The sequence below is a fragment of the Bufo gargarizans genome, chromosome 11 (assembly GCF_014858855.1).
Source record: "Bufo gargarizans isolate SCDJY-AF-19 chromosome 11, ASM1485885v1, whole genome shotgun sequence".
Lineage (NCBI taxonomy): Eukaryota > Metazoa > Chordata > Amphibia > Anura > Bufonidae > Bufo > Bufo gargarizans.
Window position 1 is genome coordinate 41,002,138 of NC_058090.1, and position 15,486 is coordinate 41,017,623.

General features: G+C 44.3%; 1 protein-coding gene across 1 annotated transcript in view; it reads right to left on the bottom strand.

Annotated features, from left to right (window-relative positions):
* EHD4 (EH domain containing 4) overlaps positions 1 to 15,486 on the bottom strand; it is a 42,545-nt gene that overhangs the window by 13,651 nt on the left and 13,408 nt on the right. The window contains exon 3 of the mRNA XM_044272001.1: positions 4,990 to 5,087. Within this exon, the coding sequence (XP_044127936.1) occupies positions 4,990 to 5,087 (98 nt within the window). The remainder of the gene's footprint in view (positions 1 to 4,989; positions 5,088 to 15,486) is intronic.

Sequence of the window (15,486 nt, forward strand, 5' to 3'; positions counted from 1 at the left end):
AGTATAGTAATGGTAATAATTAATCATTACTGTTCCCAGCATCCACAATATTCCCTATAGGACCATGGTGAGAATGAGATCCATTACTGACATCCGCATTATATAACAGGGGTGCATAACCTGAGCCCTGGCACCCGCATGCAGCCCATAAGGCCAAGCTAAGAGGCCTACAAACATCAGGACATGGACATCTTTCAAAAAGACCTGGTTGTCAAATCAGGAGCAGGAACTGCAATGGTGCAGTGTGTGGCTGGCCCTAATGGAGGTTCTGCAGTGTGTGGCTGGCCCTAATGGAGGTTCTGCAGTGTGTGGCTGGCCCTAATGGAGGTTCTGCAGTGTGTGGCTGGCCCTAATGGAGGTTCTGCAGTGTGTGGCTGGCCCTAATGGAGGTTCGGAAGTGCGTGGCTGCCACTTACAGGGTGGCCGGGTCAGTGAGGCTGGCATTTATAGGGTGGTCGGCTCAGTGTGTCTCGCACTTATAGGGTAGTCAGCTCAGCGTGGCTGGAACTAATAGAAGTTTAGCAGTGTGTGGCTGGCTCTAATGGGGGTTTGGTAGTGCGTGGCTGCCACTTACAGGGTGGCCGGGTCAGTGGGGCTGGCATTTATAGGGTGGTCGGCTCAGTGTGTCTCGCACTTATAGGGTGGTCAGCTCAGCGTGGCTGGAACTAATAGAAGTTTAGCAGTGTGTGGCTGGCTCTAATGGGGGTTCGGTAGTGCGTGGCTGCCACTTACAGGGTGACTGGGCCAGTGTGGCTGGCACTTATAGGGTGGTCGACTCAATGTGGCTGGCCTGGCACTAATAAAGGTTCGGCAGTGTGTGGCTGGCACTAACAGGGTGGCCAGGTCAGTGTGGCTGGCTCAGTGTTCATGCAAAAAGACCTGGCTGTCAAATCAGGTGCAGGAACTGGAATGGTGCACTGTGTGGCTGGCATTTATAGGGTGGTCCGCTCAGTGTGGCTGGCACTAATAGAGGTTCAGCAGTGTGTGGCTGGCCCTAATGGAGGTTCGGCAGTGCGTGGCTGCCACTTACAGGGTGACCGGGTCAGTGTGGCTGGCACTAACAAAGGTTCAGCAGTGTGTGGCTGGCACTTACAGGGTGGCCAGGTCAGTGTGGCTGGCAATTATAGGGTGGCTGACTCAGTGTGGCTGGCACTAAGGGGACCAAAGTAAGGATATAAGGGTTATATTTTAAGCAAAGTAAAGGAGTTAACCAGGCAAAGCTGTTACTGTTATGCCCAATATAGAACAGAGGGGGCAGTGAATAGCGGTTGTACTGACCCCTTGTGACATGCACTCCCCCCTCAGTGTTTGGTTTACCCAGAGTGCTCCTTTAATGTTTCATTGCCGCCCTTGGGAGTGGTACAATGTGACTCTTGGACCAGAAAAGGCTGCGCGCCCCATTTATATACAGTATGTGAGACACTGTCTAAGAATGGAAACCTCCATTACACAGGCAGTAACCTGGGCACGGCACTTACATTTGTTAGTGACATGATAATCCGTGGAAAAAAATATTTACATGGAGCTTTTTATAACTTCAGTTAAAATAAGAAAGAAAAAAAAATTGGGAAGGTTTCTGCAGAAAGAAACAAAATGTTGCTGTACTTTGCATAAACTTCCTTTTCCTCTGGTCTCACAGAAAGTAAAAACTCCCTTATCTCTGCAAAACAGGCTCGTCAGGGAAAATACTGTACATCGCTCTTTTCTTGAACTTTCAAATAGGAAATATGACCCCCCCCTCACTAAAAAAATAATGCCACCCATTTGTCTGCAGAGCCGTTTCTAGAAGTCTAGTCCTCAGGACCGTCCCATAAACCCCAAATGTGGTCCAGTTAATACCATACAATTCAGTATACCGAGCTTGCCATTCATTTGTCTGACAGGTATCTGAAGAGTGCCGCACATACACATGCATGCTCGGCCATGCAGCATATGGTTTGATTGGGTAGAGGGGAATAAATCCACTGACTGACACCTCTGGCAGTGGTTTATCTCTTGTAAGAACAAAGGATTGTGAATATCAGAACCAACATGCCCAATCCTGTCTGTGCGAGTGATTTTTTTTCCATTAGGTACCCCATGGTATATTAAAAGTGCCCATAAGAGCTCATGCACACGACTTGTTTTGGTCCGCGCCCAATCTGCATTTTTTGGGGTTTGCACGTGGACCCATTCATTTCTATGGGTCTGCAAAAGATGCAGACGCGCACAAATGTCCTCTGTCTACTTCCCACCGTTCCGCAAATGATAGAACATGTCCTATTCTTGCCCGTTTTGCGGAATGAACTCAGCCAATATCTGTATTTTGCAGACCACAAAATGCATGAGGCCTAATCCTGAAAAACCCCTTTAAGGCCACTTTCATAATGTGGCTGTGTATGGGGGTCATGTATTTTGTGGCAAATATCAGTTCAGACACTGCCTGGTCCTGTCAATCAAACTGCAGAGGGCGCAGCAGTTGCAGAGAGAGCAAAACCTCTAGGTGTAACGGTAACGCCCCCATTGCTCCTTGAGGCTCATTTGCATATAGTAAAACATAATTTTTCTCAGCAATCCGGGCACATATGAACATGGGACCAACCCAGATGCCTTCAGCTGCCGAGTGCACATGTAACAGGTCAGCCAGTGTCATGGGGACAAATCTGCTGACAGATGCCCTTTAAATCCACCTTTTCTCCTGCAGAGCTGTCCACTACAGATTAGATCAGGGTTCATAAATTTCAGTAGAAAAGGAAAAAAACTCAGACTTCTTATGCCAACAATGTTTGTTCCTGCAAGTAGCGTGAAAATAAAATTAACTCCAGCTGTAATAAACCATTTCCTGACACCAAAGCCTTAATGGAATACTTTTCCACCAACTTTATTCACATATAGGAAATTGAACACCAAAAAGGGAAATCCTGAGGAGTACAAAACACTGGCATCTTTAGAAGGGGATGAGGTGGGTTTAGAATCACGATACTTAAAGGAGTTTTCAAGGACTTTAGGATAGGTCATCATTTTTGTCACTGGTCCAACTCCGGGTCCCACTGCCCAGCTGTCTGCAGGAGCGGCTCTGCACCTGGTTCTGGGGTATAACTGCTGATCGAGGTCAGTGCAGAGACTAGGACCTCTGCTCGATATTGAGGAGCGATCATTAGGAGTTCCAGAAAACCATTTTAAAGAATCAAAGTCTGAAGTTACCAGCGATATTAGAGCTAGCCAGGGTCAAAGCGAGAAAATGATTTTTGATAAAAAATCTGAAGAGCAAAATGTCACAATGGTATGCAGTATATTGTATGTTTATGGGGGACTTGGATCTCAATTTAGGGGTCTTCTTGGGTCTGTATTTATAGAAGCACTTCTACAAAAATGTTTAGTCTGTGACCTGTTTGAAAGGTCCCTGATACCAACTGTAGTAAATGTCCCAGAGACTGTGTTTGTGAGTTATAACATCCCTTCTGATCCTCAGCGGTGTCATGTGACCAACACTCTGATCTCAGAGTCAGTTACTTCTCTATTCATTGAGACTCAGTCAGTCTCATAGGAATGAATAGAGAAGCAACTGAATTTCTGTCCTGTGTCAGTTGGAGAGGCAGAGTGTTGGTCACATGACACAGCTGAGGATCAGAAGGGAGGTCATAACTCACAAATACAGTCACCAGTAAGAAGATTACCTTGACTACAGAATACATCATGTACCTTGCTAATGGGCTAGAGAATAAATATTTTTGTGGGAGTGCTCATTTAAGGACAGCATGGGTCAGTATTTATTTAGGGGATTTTGGTCTGAATTTACTTAGAGGGTCTAGTTTGGGGGGTCTGTATTTGTTTAGGGGGTCTGATCAGGAGTCTGAAGGTGTTTAGATTTGTTTCAGGGGTACAAATTTACTGTATTTAAGGAATTTGGGACTTTATGTATTTACAGACTATTTAGGAACAGATATAGTTTAAGGGTCTAGGGTCTGTATTTATTTAGGTGGGTTATGTTCCAGGGTCTGTATTCTAAGGGTCTACATTTTTTTGTTTTGCTATGGCTGCTGGAGATGGCTGCAGAAACAAAGGACCTGCTGGCAGCCCATGCCTGCCGCTGACCCACTTTCCTGAGAGGACACCTAGGGGAGGACGTCTGAGCTTTAGGTTATCTAGCTTGTAAGTAAGTCACTAGTGAAGGTGTTTTTTTTGTCTACCTGTGGGCCAGATGCCAACCAAACTGAGACTATTCCAAGAGGTAACAGCCTGGTGGCTCCCATGCAATAAAGTCCAGATCCCTGTATAGGGGTTAAAGGGTGACCACCAGAAGACTGCCAAGATAATGCCCTTAGGTCTAGCCCAAAGTCAAACCAGTTGGTTAGCGCAATGGTTCCACACCCTTTTCTCGTAACAGGACCAAAATTGTCTCAATAGAGAACCGTGCAGTTACCATGATGGTGTGGGCCAGACAGAGAAGAAAAAAAACATACCAACTACAGAGATGTCACCTGTGAGTCACTGGAACATAGATACTTTGTCTATGCATGTGGACAGCTGAGCAAGCATCCATTTCTCTTAATTCTTCACGTAGATACGACAGCCAGGACTGGGAGTCCGGACCTCAAGATATGTGCAGGTACCTGAGATAGGGCCCGCAACTGTCAGACATCTATGATATATTCCGGGAATAAGCAACCATACACATACAAGAAATGTTAGGTTTCCCACTGTTGCCCCTACAGAACGTGGACAAAGAGTCTGAGGACTACAGTCTGAGAACAGTATTCAAAATTAACAGAAACTATCAGTAAATTGGAGAAATTTTAAATCAGTAAATTTGAGAAATGTTAACACATGTAGATTTTGCTCTGACTCTGTAGCAAAACCATGGCAGAAAGTAAGCCAGAATCTTTCATCATAAAAGCCAGAAATTACAATAAAATATAACTAGTAATGTGATATTGAAAAGAGAGTAAAAAGCCAACATCAAAGTCAAGTCAGAATGTGCTCTCCTATAGATACATAAAGATTACCAACCTCTACTAATACGCTGCTTCTCTCCAGAGAGGATACCAGGGGAGTCTATGATACTGATGCTCTTGAGGACTTGATTGGGAAGTTGTGAGCACATAAACCTGAAACGGAAGCAAAAACGTACACTATTCAGTCACAGAGTTAAGATACACAATGATATTTCACAACATTCTGAATAAATTGTGACTGGTGTATATTGAGGGTCCTAGTATCAAATGGTACGGATGAGAAAGCACTTCTGATGGTTTGGAACAAACTGCACATAAAATAATAGAAAACTCTATCATCAGCACTCGATTCTCCACTACCGCTCAGGTCAGCGTTTACAGAATGTAGCGGCAACAGCCATATATGGCACATGGTAACTTCAGCCAATCACTAGCCTCAGTATACCGCTGGGGAAAGCGATTGGCTGCAACAGTAACATGCCGTATACAGCTATGTCACCACTGTAGCCTGTATACACAGACTAGAGTGGCTGTGATGAATATAGCGGAGTTATGAAGGAGCAAAGAAGAAAAAAAGAGGAGGACGGGAGCAAAGAAGAAAAAAGGAGGGCGGAAGCAAAGAAGAAAAGAGGCGGGAGCAAAGAAGGAAAGGGAAGTCTGGGAGAGCAAAGAAGGAAAGGGAAGTCTGGGAGAGCAAAGAAGGAAAGGGAAGTCTGGGAGAGCAAAGAAGGAAAGGGAAGTCTGGGAGAGCAAAGAAGGAAAGGGAAGTCTGGGAGAGCAAAGAAGGAAAGGGAAGTCTGGGAGAGCAAAGAAGGAAAGGGAAGTCTGGGAGAGCAAAGAAGGAAAGGGAAGTCTGGGAGAGCAAAGAAGGAAAGGGAAGTCTGGGAGAGCAAAGAAGGAAAGGGAAGTCTGGGAGAGCAAAGAAGGAAAGGGAAGTCTGGGAGAGCAAAGAAGGAAAGGGAAGTCTGGGAGAGCAAAGAAGGAAAGGGAAGTCTGGGAGAGCAAAGAAGGAAAGGGAACTCTGGGAGAGCAAAGAAGGAAAGGGAAGTCTGGGAGAGCAAAGAAGGAAAGGGAAGTCTGGGAATGCAAAGAAGGAAAGGGAAGGCTGGGAATAAAGAAGGAAAGGGAAGGCTGGGAATAAAGAAGGAAAGGGAAGGCTGGGAATAAAGAAGGAAAGGGAAGGCTGGGAATAAAGAAGGAAAGGGAAGGCTGGGAATAAAGAAGGAAAGGGAAGGCTGGGAATAAAGAAGGAAAGGGAAGGCTGGGAATAAAGAAGGAAAGGGAAGGCTGGGAATAAAGAAGGAAAGGGAAGGCTGGGAATAAAGAAGGAAAGGGAAGGCTGGGAATAAAGAAGGAAAGGAAGGCTGGGAATGAAGAAGGAAGGGAGAAAAAGGAAAAAGGGAAGAAAGCAAGGAAGGAAAAAAAACTAAAATAAAACCAAAAAACAAGAAGAATGAATATTTGGCCTGTAGTGAAGTATGACTAACATTTGTCAGTGGGACTGCTGAAAGGAAGCCCCTGAACTGTCTGTCCCGTAATTACCATCATTAGGCTGCTAATAATTTGGTCAGCGATTTCTGTCAGGTATTGTGAGCAAAAAAACAGAAGTGGAGCCTATAAAGAAATAAGGTATAACGGAAAGATTTGTTCCTTTTCTGTATTTTTGACCCGCACCTGTTTTTGGCTTACAAATACCGATGAAAAATCACTGATCAAAAATGTGAAAGTGGCCTTACTCTGCATTTTTATGTGGGCTTCAGGTACGCAGACATCGCTAGCAGTACCAATTGTAAGTTATTTGGATCCTGGATAGGCAGCTACGCATGTACAAAGCCAAAAGGCACAGTCCTGCAGCAACCATTAGGTAACATGAATCACATGTAAAAACCGCGCCGCTGTAATCTCATTAGCGCAGCAGGCTCACTTGGACTGAATTTATTAGATCTTAAAGACTACAAGCAAATGCAACAGGGCAGGCCTGGATATTGTTTGATTCCTATGCGTCGTCATGAATCAGATGTATTTACAGCATCTCCTCATAAAGGGTCATTTTCAGAAAATATTTTGGCATTATTGTGATGCAGTCCTGAACCACCTCTATTTCTAGACACTAATGTCTTCATCTTGTTACAGCGGCACTGTGCGATATAGATTTCTTCTCCATATATCTGCCACCAGATATTGATGGATGCAGGAAAAGGACATTACAGCCAGCCCAGAGACAAGCTCAGGCACAAAAACGACTAAGTGTGACCTAATGCCGGTTTCAAAAGGAGGAGGGTTCTACATCATTGGTCTCCCGCAGTTATAAAACTACAACTCTCAGCATGCCCTCACAGGCGCTGTAAGACCATATGCGATTCCAAAGAGTATACGTATGGGTACAGCAAGCGCATTTGTGTTTATAAGGGTTTGAATGCAGGTCTCAGCCATTCCCTTGAACCTCAGCAGCATTTAAGCGATTGTCAACCCTCTTCCTGGTCAGACCTGCAAAAGAGAAGCATGCTTACCTGCTCCCCACTGCAGGGTCCTAGCTTCTTCACTTCCTGACGTTGGCTGCCTCACTCAGGTAAATATCCCCTTAGACGCGACTGCAGCCAATTATTGGCTGCAGCCAGTGACCTGCTCCCTTTTGCATTATGTCAACTGGTCACGTGACGCACGGATCTCTGACCTCTGAAGCGGCCAGAGATTGGCTTCAGAGGCATCAAAACAGAAGCTTATATCTTGGGAGCACAGCGGAGCAGCCGAGGCCGGGAGAGAAGAAGGAGCCAGTGCCGGGAAGCAGGTAAGTATGCTTCTTTTCGCAGGACTGCCCAAGGGAGGGATTCTCCAAAACCTCCCTAAAGTTGCAGAATTCCTTTAAAAGGGTTGTCCAGGTTCAGAGCTGAACCCGGACATATCCTTATTTTAACCCAGGCAGCCCCCCTGAGGATAGCATCAGAGCATCTCATGCTCCGATGCGCTCCTTTGCCCTGCGCTAAATCGTGCAGGGCACGGGCTCTTTTGTTCGGTGTCATCACCGGCTCTGATGGGTGGGCTTTAGCGTTGCCCTAGCCAAATCCCGCCCATCAGTGCCGGTGTCGTCACCAGGCTTCCTGGAAGCCCCAAGGAAGAGCCCGGTACGTCACTGGATCTTCAAAAAATATGCCTTTGCCCTGCGCGATTTAGCGCAGGGCAAAGGAGAGCATCGGAGCATGAACTGCTCCGATGCTCAAGTCAAGGGGGCTGCCAGGGTGAAAATGGAGGAATGTCCGGACAACCCCTTTAACCATCAATGGTTTCCTGGTAAAAACATCATTGTGAAAATGGTTCTGCTGAATGTGAGGAAGCTACACCCTACAAATGACTAACCAAGCAGTGTTTTAGCCCTAGGAGCATGCATTTCCTAGAATACAGGAACATATCAATATCACAACAGAAAAATGAAAGACATAAGTCACAAAGGTTGTCCCTTTCTAAGGTCAGAAGGAGGTGAACCCACTTACAGGATCTGGGCAAGGAATGTGCAAATACTTGTTCTCGGCCTGATAGTCTAACAACATAGACCTCGTAAATTTCCAGCCCCCTATCATCCTCTATGTGCAATTCATTTTAAAACATAAACAATATCCAACTATGCTCCAAATGAGAAATTCCCAAACTGACTAGCGGGGATCCAAAAGAGGCATACATAGAAAACATAGGGTTCCACAGCACAAAATAAATAAAACAAAAGTCCTGCCCAAAAATATCAACTTGCCCAAGTACACGAGATGCAAGCTCACAGTCTCAATGCAAGCCCTCTGCAAAGCTTTGTTTTCCTTGTAAACAATTGGTTTTGGGCAAAGGTACCTCAATAAGATTACCCAATCCAACCCTCTTTAAAGAGCATATGTCACCAGGATCAACCCTATTAAACCAATTATACCGCCCTGTAGTTTTGATCCAATGATTAAAACTATCTAGTCAATAATTGGTGGTAACATTCTCAAGAGAAAAACAAAAAATAAAAATAAAAAACTTGTCTTCTTAATGTAAATGGGAACTCCAGAAGACTGAGGGGCATGGCCAGCACTGGAAAGCTGACGTGCACTAAAGGAGACAGGTCACGCCCGTCGGTGGACTGAAAACATCATTTCTAGGGCTTGTTTTTTACAGGACAAGTTATACTTTGTTATGGAACCATTTAAAAGGACTTGTCCCCTTTCATTGCCCACAGTGCAAGATGGCCCGGGGAGGCAGGCGCTCCGCTGCTTCCATAACACCCAAAGCAATGAATGGCAGCTAGGCAAATAGCATTACACAGCAAGCTGCACTATTTACGTAACTCTAAAGTGAAAAGGCCGAGATGGGACAAACCCTTTAATATTCCATAGAATTTATTGGCAAGATGGGAAAAAAAAATATTAATGGGGTGGAATAAAAAATAAAATTAAAGAAAATACGATTCCGTCACGAATTTCTGGGTTTCATACTGATCCACAGAGTAGGTGATAAATGTAAAAGGTCTGACTGCTGGGACCCCCATCCTTCAGAAGAACGGGGGAGACTCTGGGAGTGTTCAGTGCGATGCAGCGGTGGTGCTCATGTGTGATCCCAGCTCCATCCACCTCTAGGGGTCTACCATAGCTGGCCAAACACTGAACTCAGCAGTCCCACACATAGTGGATAAAGAGTGGTCACACTTGTGGATTACACCTCCATTCACACAGAGGACTTTGTGGTCCCAATCCTCATGAATGGTGGGGGTCCCATCAGTTTATCCTGTGGATAGGTGATAAAATTGTTGCTCACGGGCCCAACCCCAAAATTAAATCTGATATTGTCCTTCTACAAACACATTGAAAGACTGCATCTCAAATAAGGGATACAGATTCAGGCGCCACAAGTATAAAGAAAGTGAAGCTTGGAGGCCGAACAGCGTAAGTAATGAAGGGCTCTCACAATGTCAGGAGGAGATCTCTGGCTTGTTCAGTGGTGATCCTCAATGTCCTGAGCACCATATTACAGCATATTACTACTGGAGACAGAACGTCTTTAAGGTTAGAACTACACTGCAGCCCAGCGATACTGTAAAACAGTGTTTGCTCTGTTAAAGGGAACCTCCGTGTCACAGATATTGATGACCTCTCCTCAGGAACGGTTATCAATATCAGATCTTTGGGGGTCCGACACCCGGCACCCGCACTGATCAGCTGTTTCAGGCATCCCTCGTCATCAGAAACTATACAGAGGACAGTGCTGGCAGCAAACCTCTCCGTACATGCCGGGGGAGCTGCAGCATAAGCTTCCATTCAAGTGAAAGAGCCGAGTTGCAGTAAGCCGGCACCAGAAACCACACAGTGTATAGAGCCTTCTGCTTCCACTTCATACTACAGTGGGGCAAAAAAGTATTTAGTCAGCCACCAATTGTGCAAGTTCTCCCACTTAAAAAGATGAGAGGCCTGTAATTTTCATCATACAGGGAGTGCAGAATTATTAGGCAAGTTGTATTTTTGAGGATTAATTTTATTATTGAACAACAACCATGTTCTCAATAAACCCAAAAAACTCATTAATATCAAAGCTGAATATTTTTGGAAGTAGTTTTTAGTTTGTTTTTAGTTTTAGCTATTTTAGGGGGATATCTGTGTGTGCAGGTGACTATTACTGTACATAATTATTAGGCAACTTAACAAAAAACAAATATATACCCATTTCTATTATTTATTTTTACCAGTGAAACCAATATAACATCTCAACATTCACAAATATACATTTCTGACATTCAAAAACAAAACAAAAACAAATCAGTGACCAATATAGCCACCTTTCTTTGCAAGGACACTCAAAAGCCTGCCATCCATGGATTCTGTCAGTGTTTTGATCTGTTCACCATCAACATTGCGTGCAGCAGCAACCACAGCCTCCCAGACACTGTTCAGAGAGGTGGACTGTTTTCCCTCCTTGTAAATCTCACATTTGATGATGGACCACAGGTTCTCAATGGGGTTCAGATCAGATGAACAAGGAGGCTATGTCATTAGATTTTCTTCTTTTATACCCTTTCTTGCCAGCCACGCTGTGGAGTACTTGGACGCGTGTGATGGAGCATTGTCCTGCATGAAAATCATGTTTTTCTTACCTTGCAGACTTCTTCCTGTACCACTGCTTGAAGAAGGTGTCTTCCAGAAACTGGCAGTAGGACTGGGAGTTGAGCTTGACTCAATCCTCAACCCGAAAAGGCCCCACAAGCTCATCTTTGATGATACCAGCCCAAACCAGTACTCCACCTCCACCTTGCTGGCGTCTGAGTCGGACTGGAGCTCTCTGCCCTTTACCAATCCAGCCATCTGGCCCATCAAGACTCACTCTCATTTCATCAGTCCACAAAACCTTAGAAAAATCAGTCTTGAGATATTTCTTGGCCCAGTCTTGACGTTTCAGCTTGTGTGTCTTGTTCAGTGGTGGTCGTCTTTCAGCCTTTCTTACCTTGGCCATGTCTCTGAGTATTGCACACCTTGTGCTTTTGGGCACTCCAGTGATGTTGCAGCTCTGAAATATGGCCAAACTGGTGGCAAGTGGCATCTTGGCAGCTGCACGCTTGACTTTTCTCAGTTCATGGGCAGTTATTTTGCGCCTTGGTTTTTCCACACGCTTCTTGCGACCCTGTTGACTATTTTGAATGAAACGCTTGATTGTTCGATGATCACGCTTCAGAAGCTTTGCAATTTTAAGAGTGCTGCATCCCTCTGCAAGATATCTCACTATTTTTGACTTTTCTGAGCCTGTCAAGTCCTTCTTTTGACCCATTTTGCCAAAGGAAAGGAAGTTGCCTAATAATTATGCACACCTGATATAGGGTGTTGATGTCATTAGACCACACCCCTTCTCATCACAGAGATGCACATCACCTAATATGCTTAATTGGTAGTAGGCTTTCGAGCCTATACAGCTTGGAGTAAGACAACATGCATAAAGAGGATGATGTGGTCAAAATACTCATTTGCCTAATAATTCTGCACGTAGTGTAGGTACACTTCAACTATGAGAGACAGAATGGGGGGAAAGAATACAGGAAATCACATTGTAGGATTTCTAATGAATTCATTGGTAAATTCCTCAGTAAAATAAGTATTTGGTCACCTACAAACAAGCAAGATTTCTGGCTCTCACAGACCTGTAACTTATTCTTTAAGAGGCTCCTCTGTCCTCCACTCATTACCTGTATTAATGGCACTTGTTTAAACTTGTTATCAGTATAAGGGTCCATTTACACGTCCGTTTTTTCTTTCCTGATCTGTTCCGTTTTTTGCGGAACAGATCTGGACCAGATCTGGACCCATTCATTTTCAATGGGTCCTGGGGAAAAAAAAAAAAAAAAAAAAAAAAAAAAAAAAAATCGGACAACACAATGTGTGCTGTCCGTTTCCGTTGTTCCGTTCCGCATGTCCGATTAAATATAAAACTTGTCCTATTCTTTTCCGCAAAAATCGGATCCTGGTACAATACAAAGTCAATAGTTCCGCAAAAAACGGATGACATTCGTATGTCATTACGTATGTCATCCGTTTTATGCGGAATCCGTTCCAGGAAATTAAATCCTGCCCACAGAAATCACTTATTCACTTTTTTTTTTTTCAAAGAAATCCAAAACAACTTTATTTGCTTTGTGAAATTTATACATGTTTCCGTTTTTTGCGGATCCGCAAAAAACGGATGACATACGGAAACATTTTCACGAACAACGGATCTGCAAAAAACGGACCAAAATTCGGGATATAGAAAAACACTGACGTGTGAATGTAGCCTAAAAGACACCTGTCCACAACCTCAAACAGTCTCACTCCAAACTCCACTATGGCCAAGACCAAAGAGCTGTCGAAGGACACCAGAAACCTGCACCAGGCTGGGAAGACTGAATCTGCAATAGGCAAGCAGCTTGGTGTGAAGAAATCAACTGAGGGAGCAATTATTAGAAGATGGAAGACATACAAGACCACTGATAATCTCCCTCGATCTGGGGCTCCACGCAAGATCTCACCCCGTGGGGTCAAAATTATCACAAGAGCAAAAATCCCAGAACCACACGGGGGGACATATGGCCTGCAGAGAGCTGGGCCCAAAGTAACAAAGGCTACCATCAGTAACACACTACGCCGCCAGGGACTCAAATCCTGCAGTGCCAGACGTGTCCCCCTGATTAAGCCAGTACATGTCCGGGCCCATCTAAAGTTTGTTAGAGAGCATTTGGATGATCCAGAAGATGATTGGGAGAATGTCATATGGTTAGATGAAACCAAAGTAGAACTTTGTGTTAAAAACTCAACTCGTCGTGTTTGGAGGAGAAAGAATGCAGAGTTGCATCCAAAGAACACCATACCTACTGTGAAGCATGGGGGTGGAAACATCATGCTTTGGAGACGTTTTTCTGCAAAGGGACCAGGACAACTGATCAGAGTAAAGGAAAGAATGAATAGGGCCATGTATGGTGAGATTTTGAGTGAAAACCTCCATCCATCAGCAAGGGCATTGAAGATGAAACGTGACTGGGTCTTTCAGCATGACAATGATCCCCAACACACCGCCCGGGCAACGAAGGAGCGGCTTCTTAAGAAGCATTTCAAGGTCCTGGAGTGGCCTAGCCAGTCTCCAGATCTCAACCCCATTGAAAACCTTTGGAGGGAGTTGAAAGTTAGTGTTGCCCAGCGACAGCCCCAACACATCACTGCTCTAGAGGAGATCTGCATGGAGGAATGGGCCAAAATACCAGCAACAGGGTGCGAAAACTTACAGAAAACCTTTGACCTCTGTCATTGCCAACAAAGGGTATAGAACAAAGTATTGAGATAAACTTTTGTTATTGACCAAATACTTATTTTCCATCATAATTTGCTAATAAATTCTTTTTTTCTCATTCCGTCTCTCATAGTTGAAGTGTACCTATGATAAAAAGATGAGAGAGGCCTGCAATTTTTAAGTGGGAGAACTTGCACAATTGGTGGCTGACTAAATACTTTTCTGCCCCGCTGTACATAGTTTCTAGAACTACAGCTGCTCCAAACAGTTGCTGGACTCCCAAAAGATCCGATATTGGTAACCTATCCTGAGGAGACGTTGTCAGCAGATTTGTACCTATGACACTGGCTGACCTGTTACATGTGCACTTGGCAGCTGAAGGCATCTGTGTTGGTCCCATGTCCATATGTGTCTGCATTGCTGAGAAAAATGAAGTTTTTATATATGTAAATAAACTTGCATTGTCATTACACCTAGAGGCTCTTCTCTCTCTGCAACTGCCGAACCCTCTGCACTTTGATTGACAAGGCCAGGCAGTGTAAATGTGATCCCTGTCAAAGTGCAGGGGACGTGGCAGTTGTAGAGAGAGCAGAGCCTCTAGGTGTAATGGCGACACCCCCGTTGCTCCTAGAGGCTTATTTGAATATATTGACTTCATTTTTTCTCAGCAATGCGGGCACATATGAACATGGGACAAACACAGATGCCTTCAGCTGCCAAGTGCACATGTAACATGACACTGGCCGACCTAGGTACAAATCTGCCGACAGATGCCCGTTAACTATTAGCATGCAGTTCTACTATTCTCAGAACTTTATTAGTACCCTTTGGTAGATGTAAGCAGCTGACAACAATATACATATAGAGTGACTAGGGTAAACACAACGCAAACTGGTAACCGATACATAAGTAGTACATAGCTACTGTACACACGTATCGAGAGTAAAGTTTCAGTATGACATGACTCGCTCTCCGGCATTCACCTGACTGACACGTGGACTGACGTCACTGTACATCAAAGCTAATGTTCCCAGTCATTTCATGACTCATCTTCAGCAGGTCTAAAACCTGGACTGAAAGAGCCGATTGTGCTGCATGTAACTTTAAGGAATTAAAGGAATTTTTTTAAGCAACATGATAATTTTTTCTCATTCTGCAAACAGCTTAAAATGGTATAAAATAAGGGACTGCTTGAGCGAGCAATCATCAGGAATGAGGAGTGCTAATCCCGGTTATTGCCCACTCAGATTGGTGATATTTGGCAATGAACAATCATTTTGCCCGCCCTCTTTGGCCCATATTATCCATTTAAATGGGCAGCAGGTAATCCATCATTTTAAAGTGTACCTCCAATTATAGACAAAGTATAAAGGGAAGAGAAACTAGTAATACATCTAATTGCAGACAAAATGCCCCTTTCTCGACTTAGATTGCGCTTGCAAATCCCTCACCTCAATTCACTGGTAAAATAAGGTAGACAAAAGGCTGCTAAAAGCGGAGGTCGATGGAAGAGGTAGCTGGCAGCAGGAGACTAGCTGCTATTATGTCTTCCATACACAGCACACAGAGAAGAGTAGATCCTTATTCTATTTTTTTACCAGACACACAGAAGCAGCAGCATGGAGGACATTATACAGCAATAATGAGCAGTACAGATGTGAATCTAGCACTGGGGTGAGATAGCAAAATAGAGACCGTATAAATTATATATCTGTTCCTCCCGTTTGCAGTTATTCCATCCTCCTTCATCTCCCCACATAAGTACATAACAGCAGCTGTAACCTGATGTCAC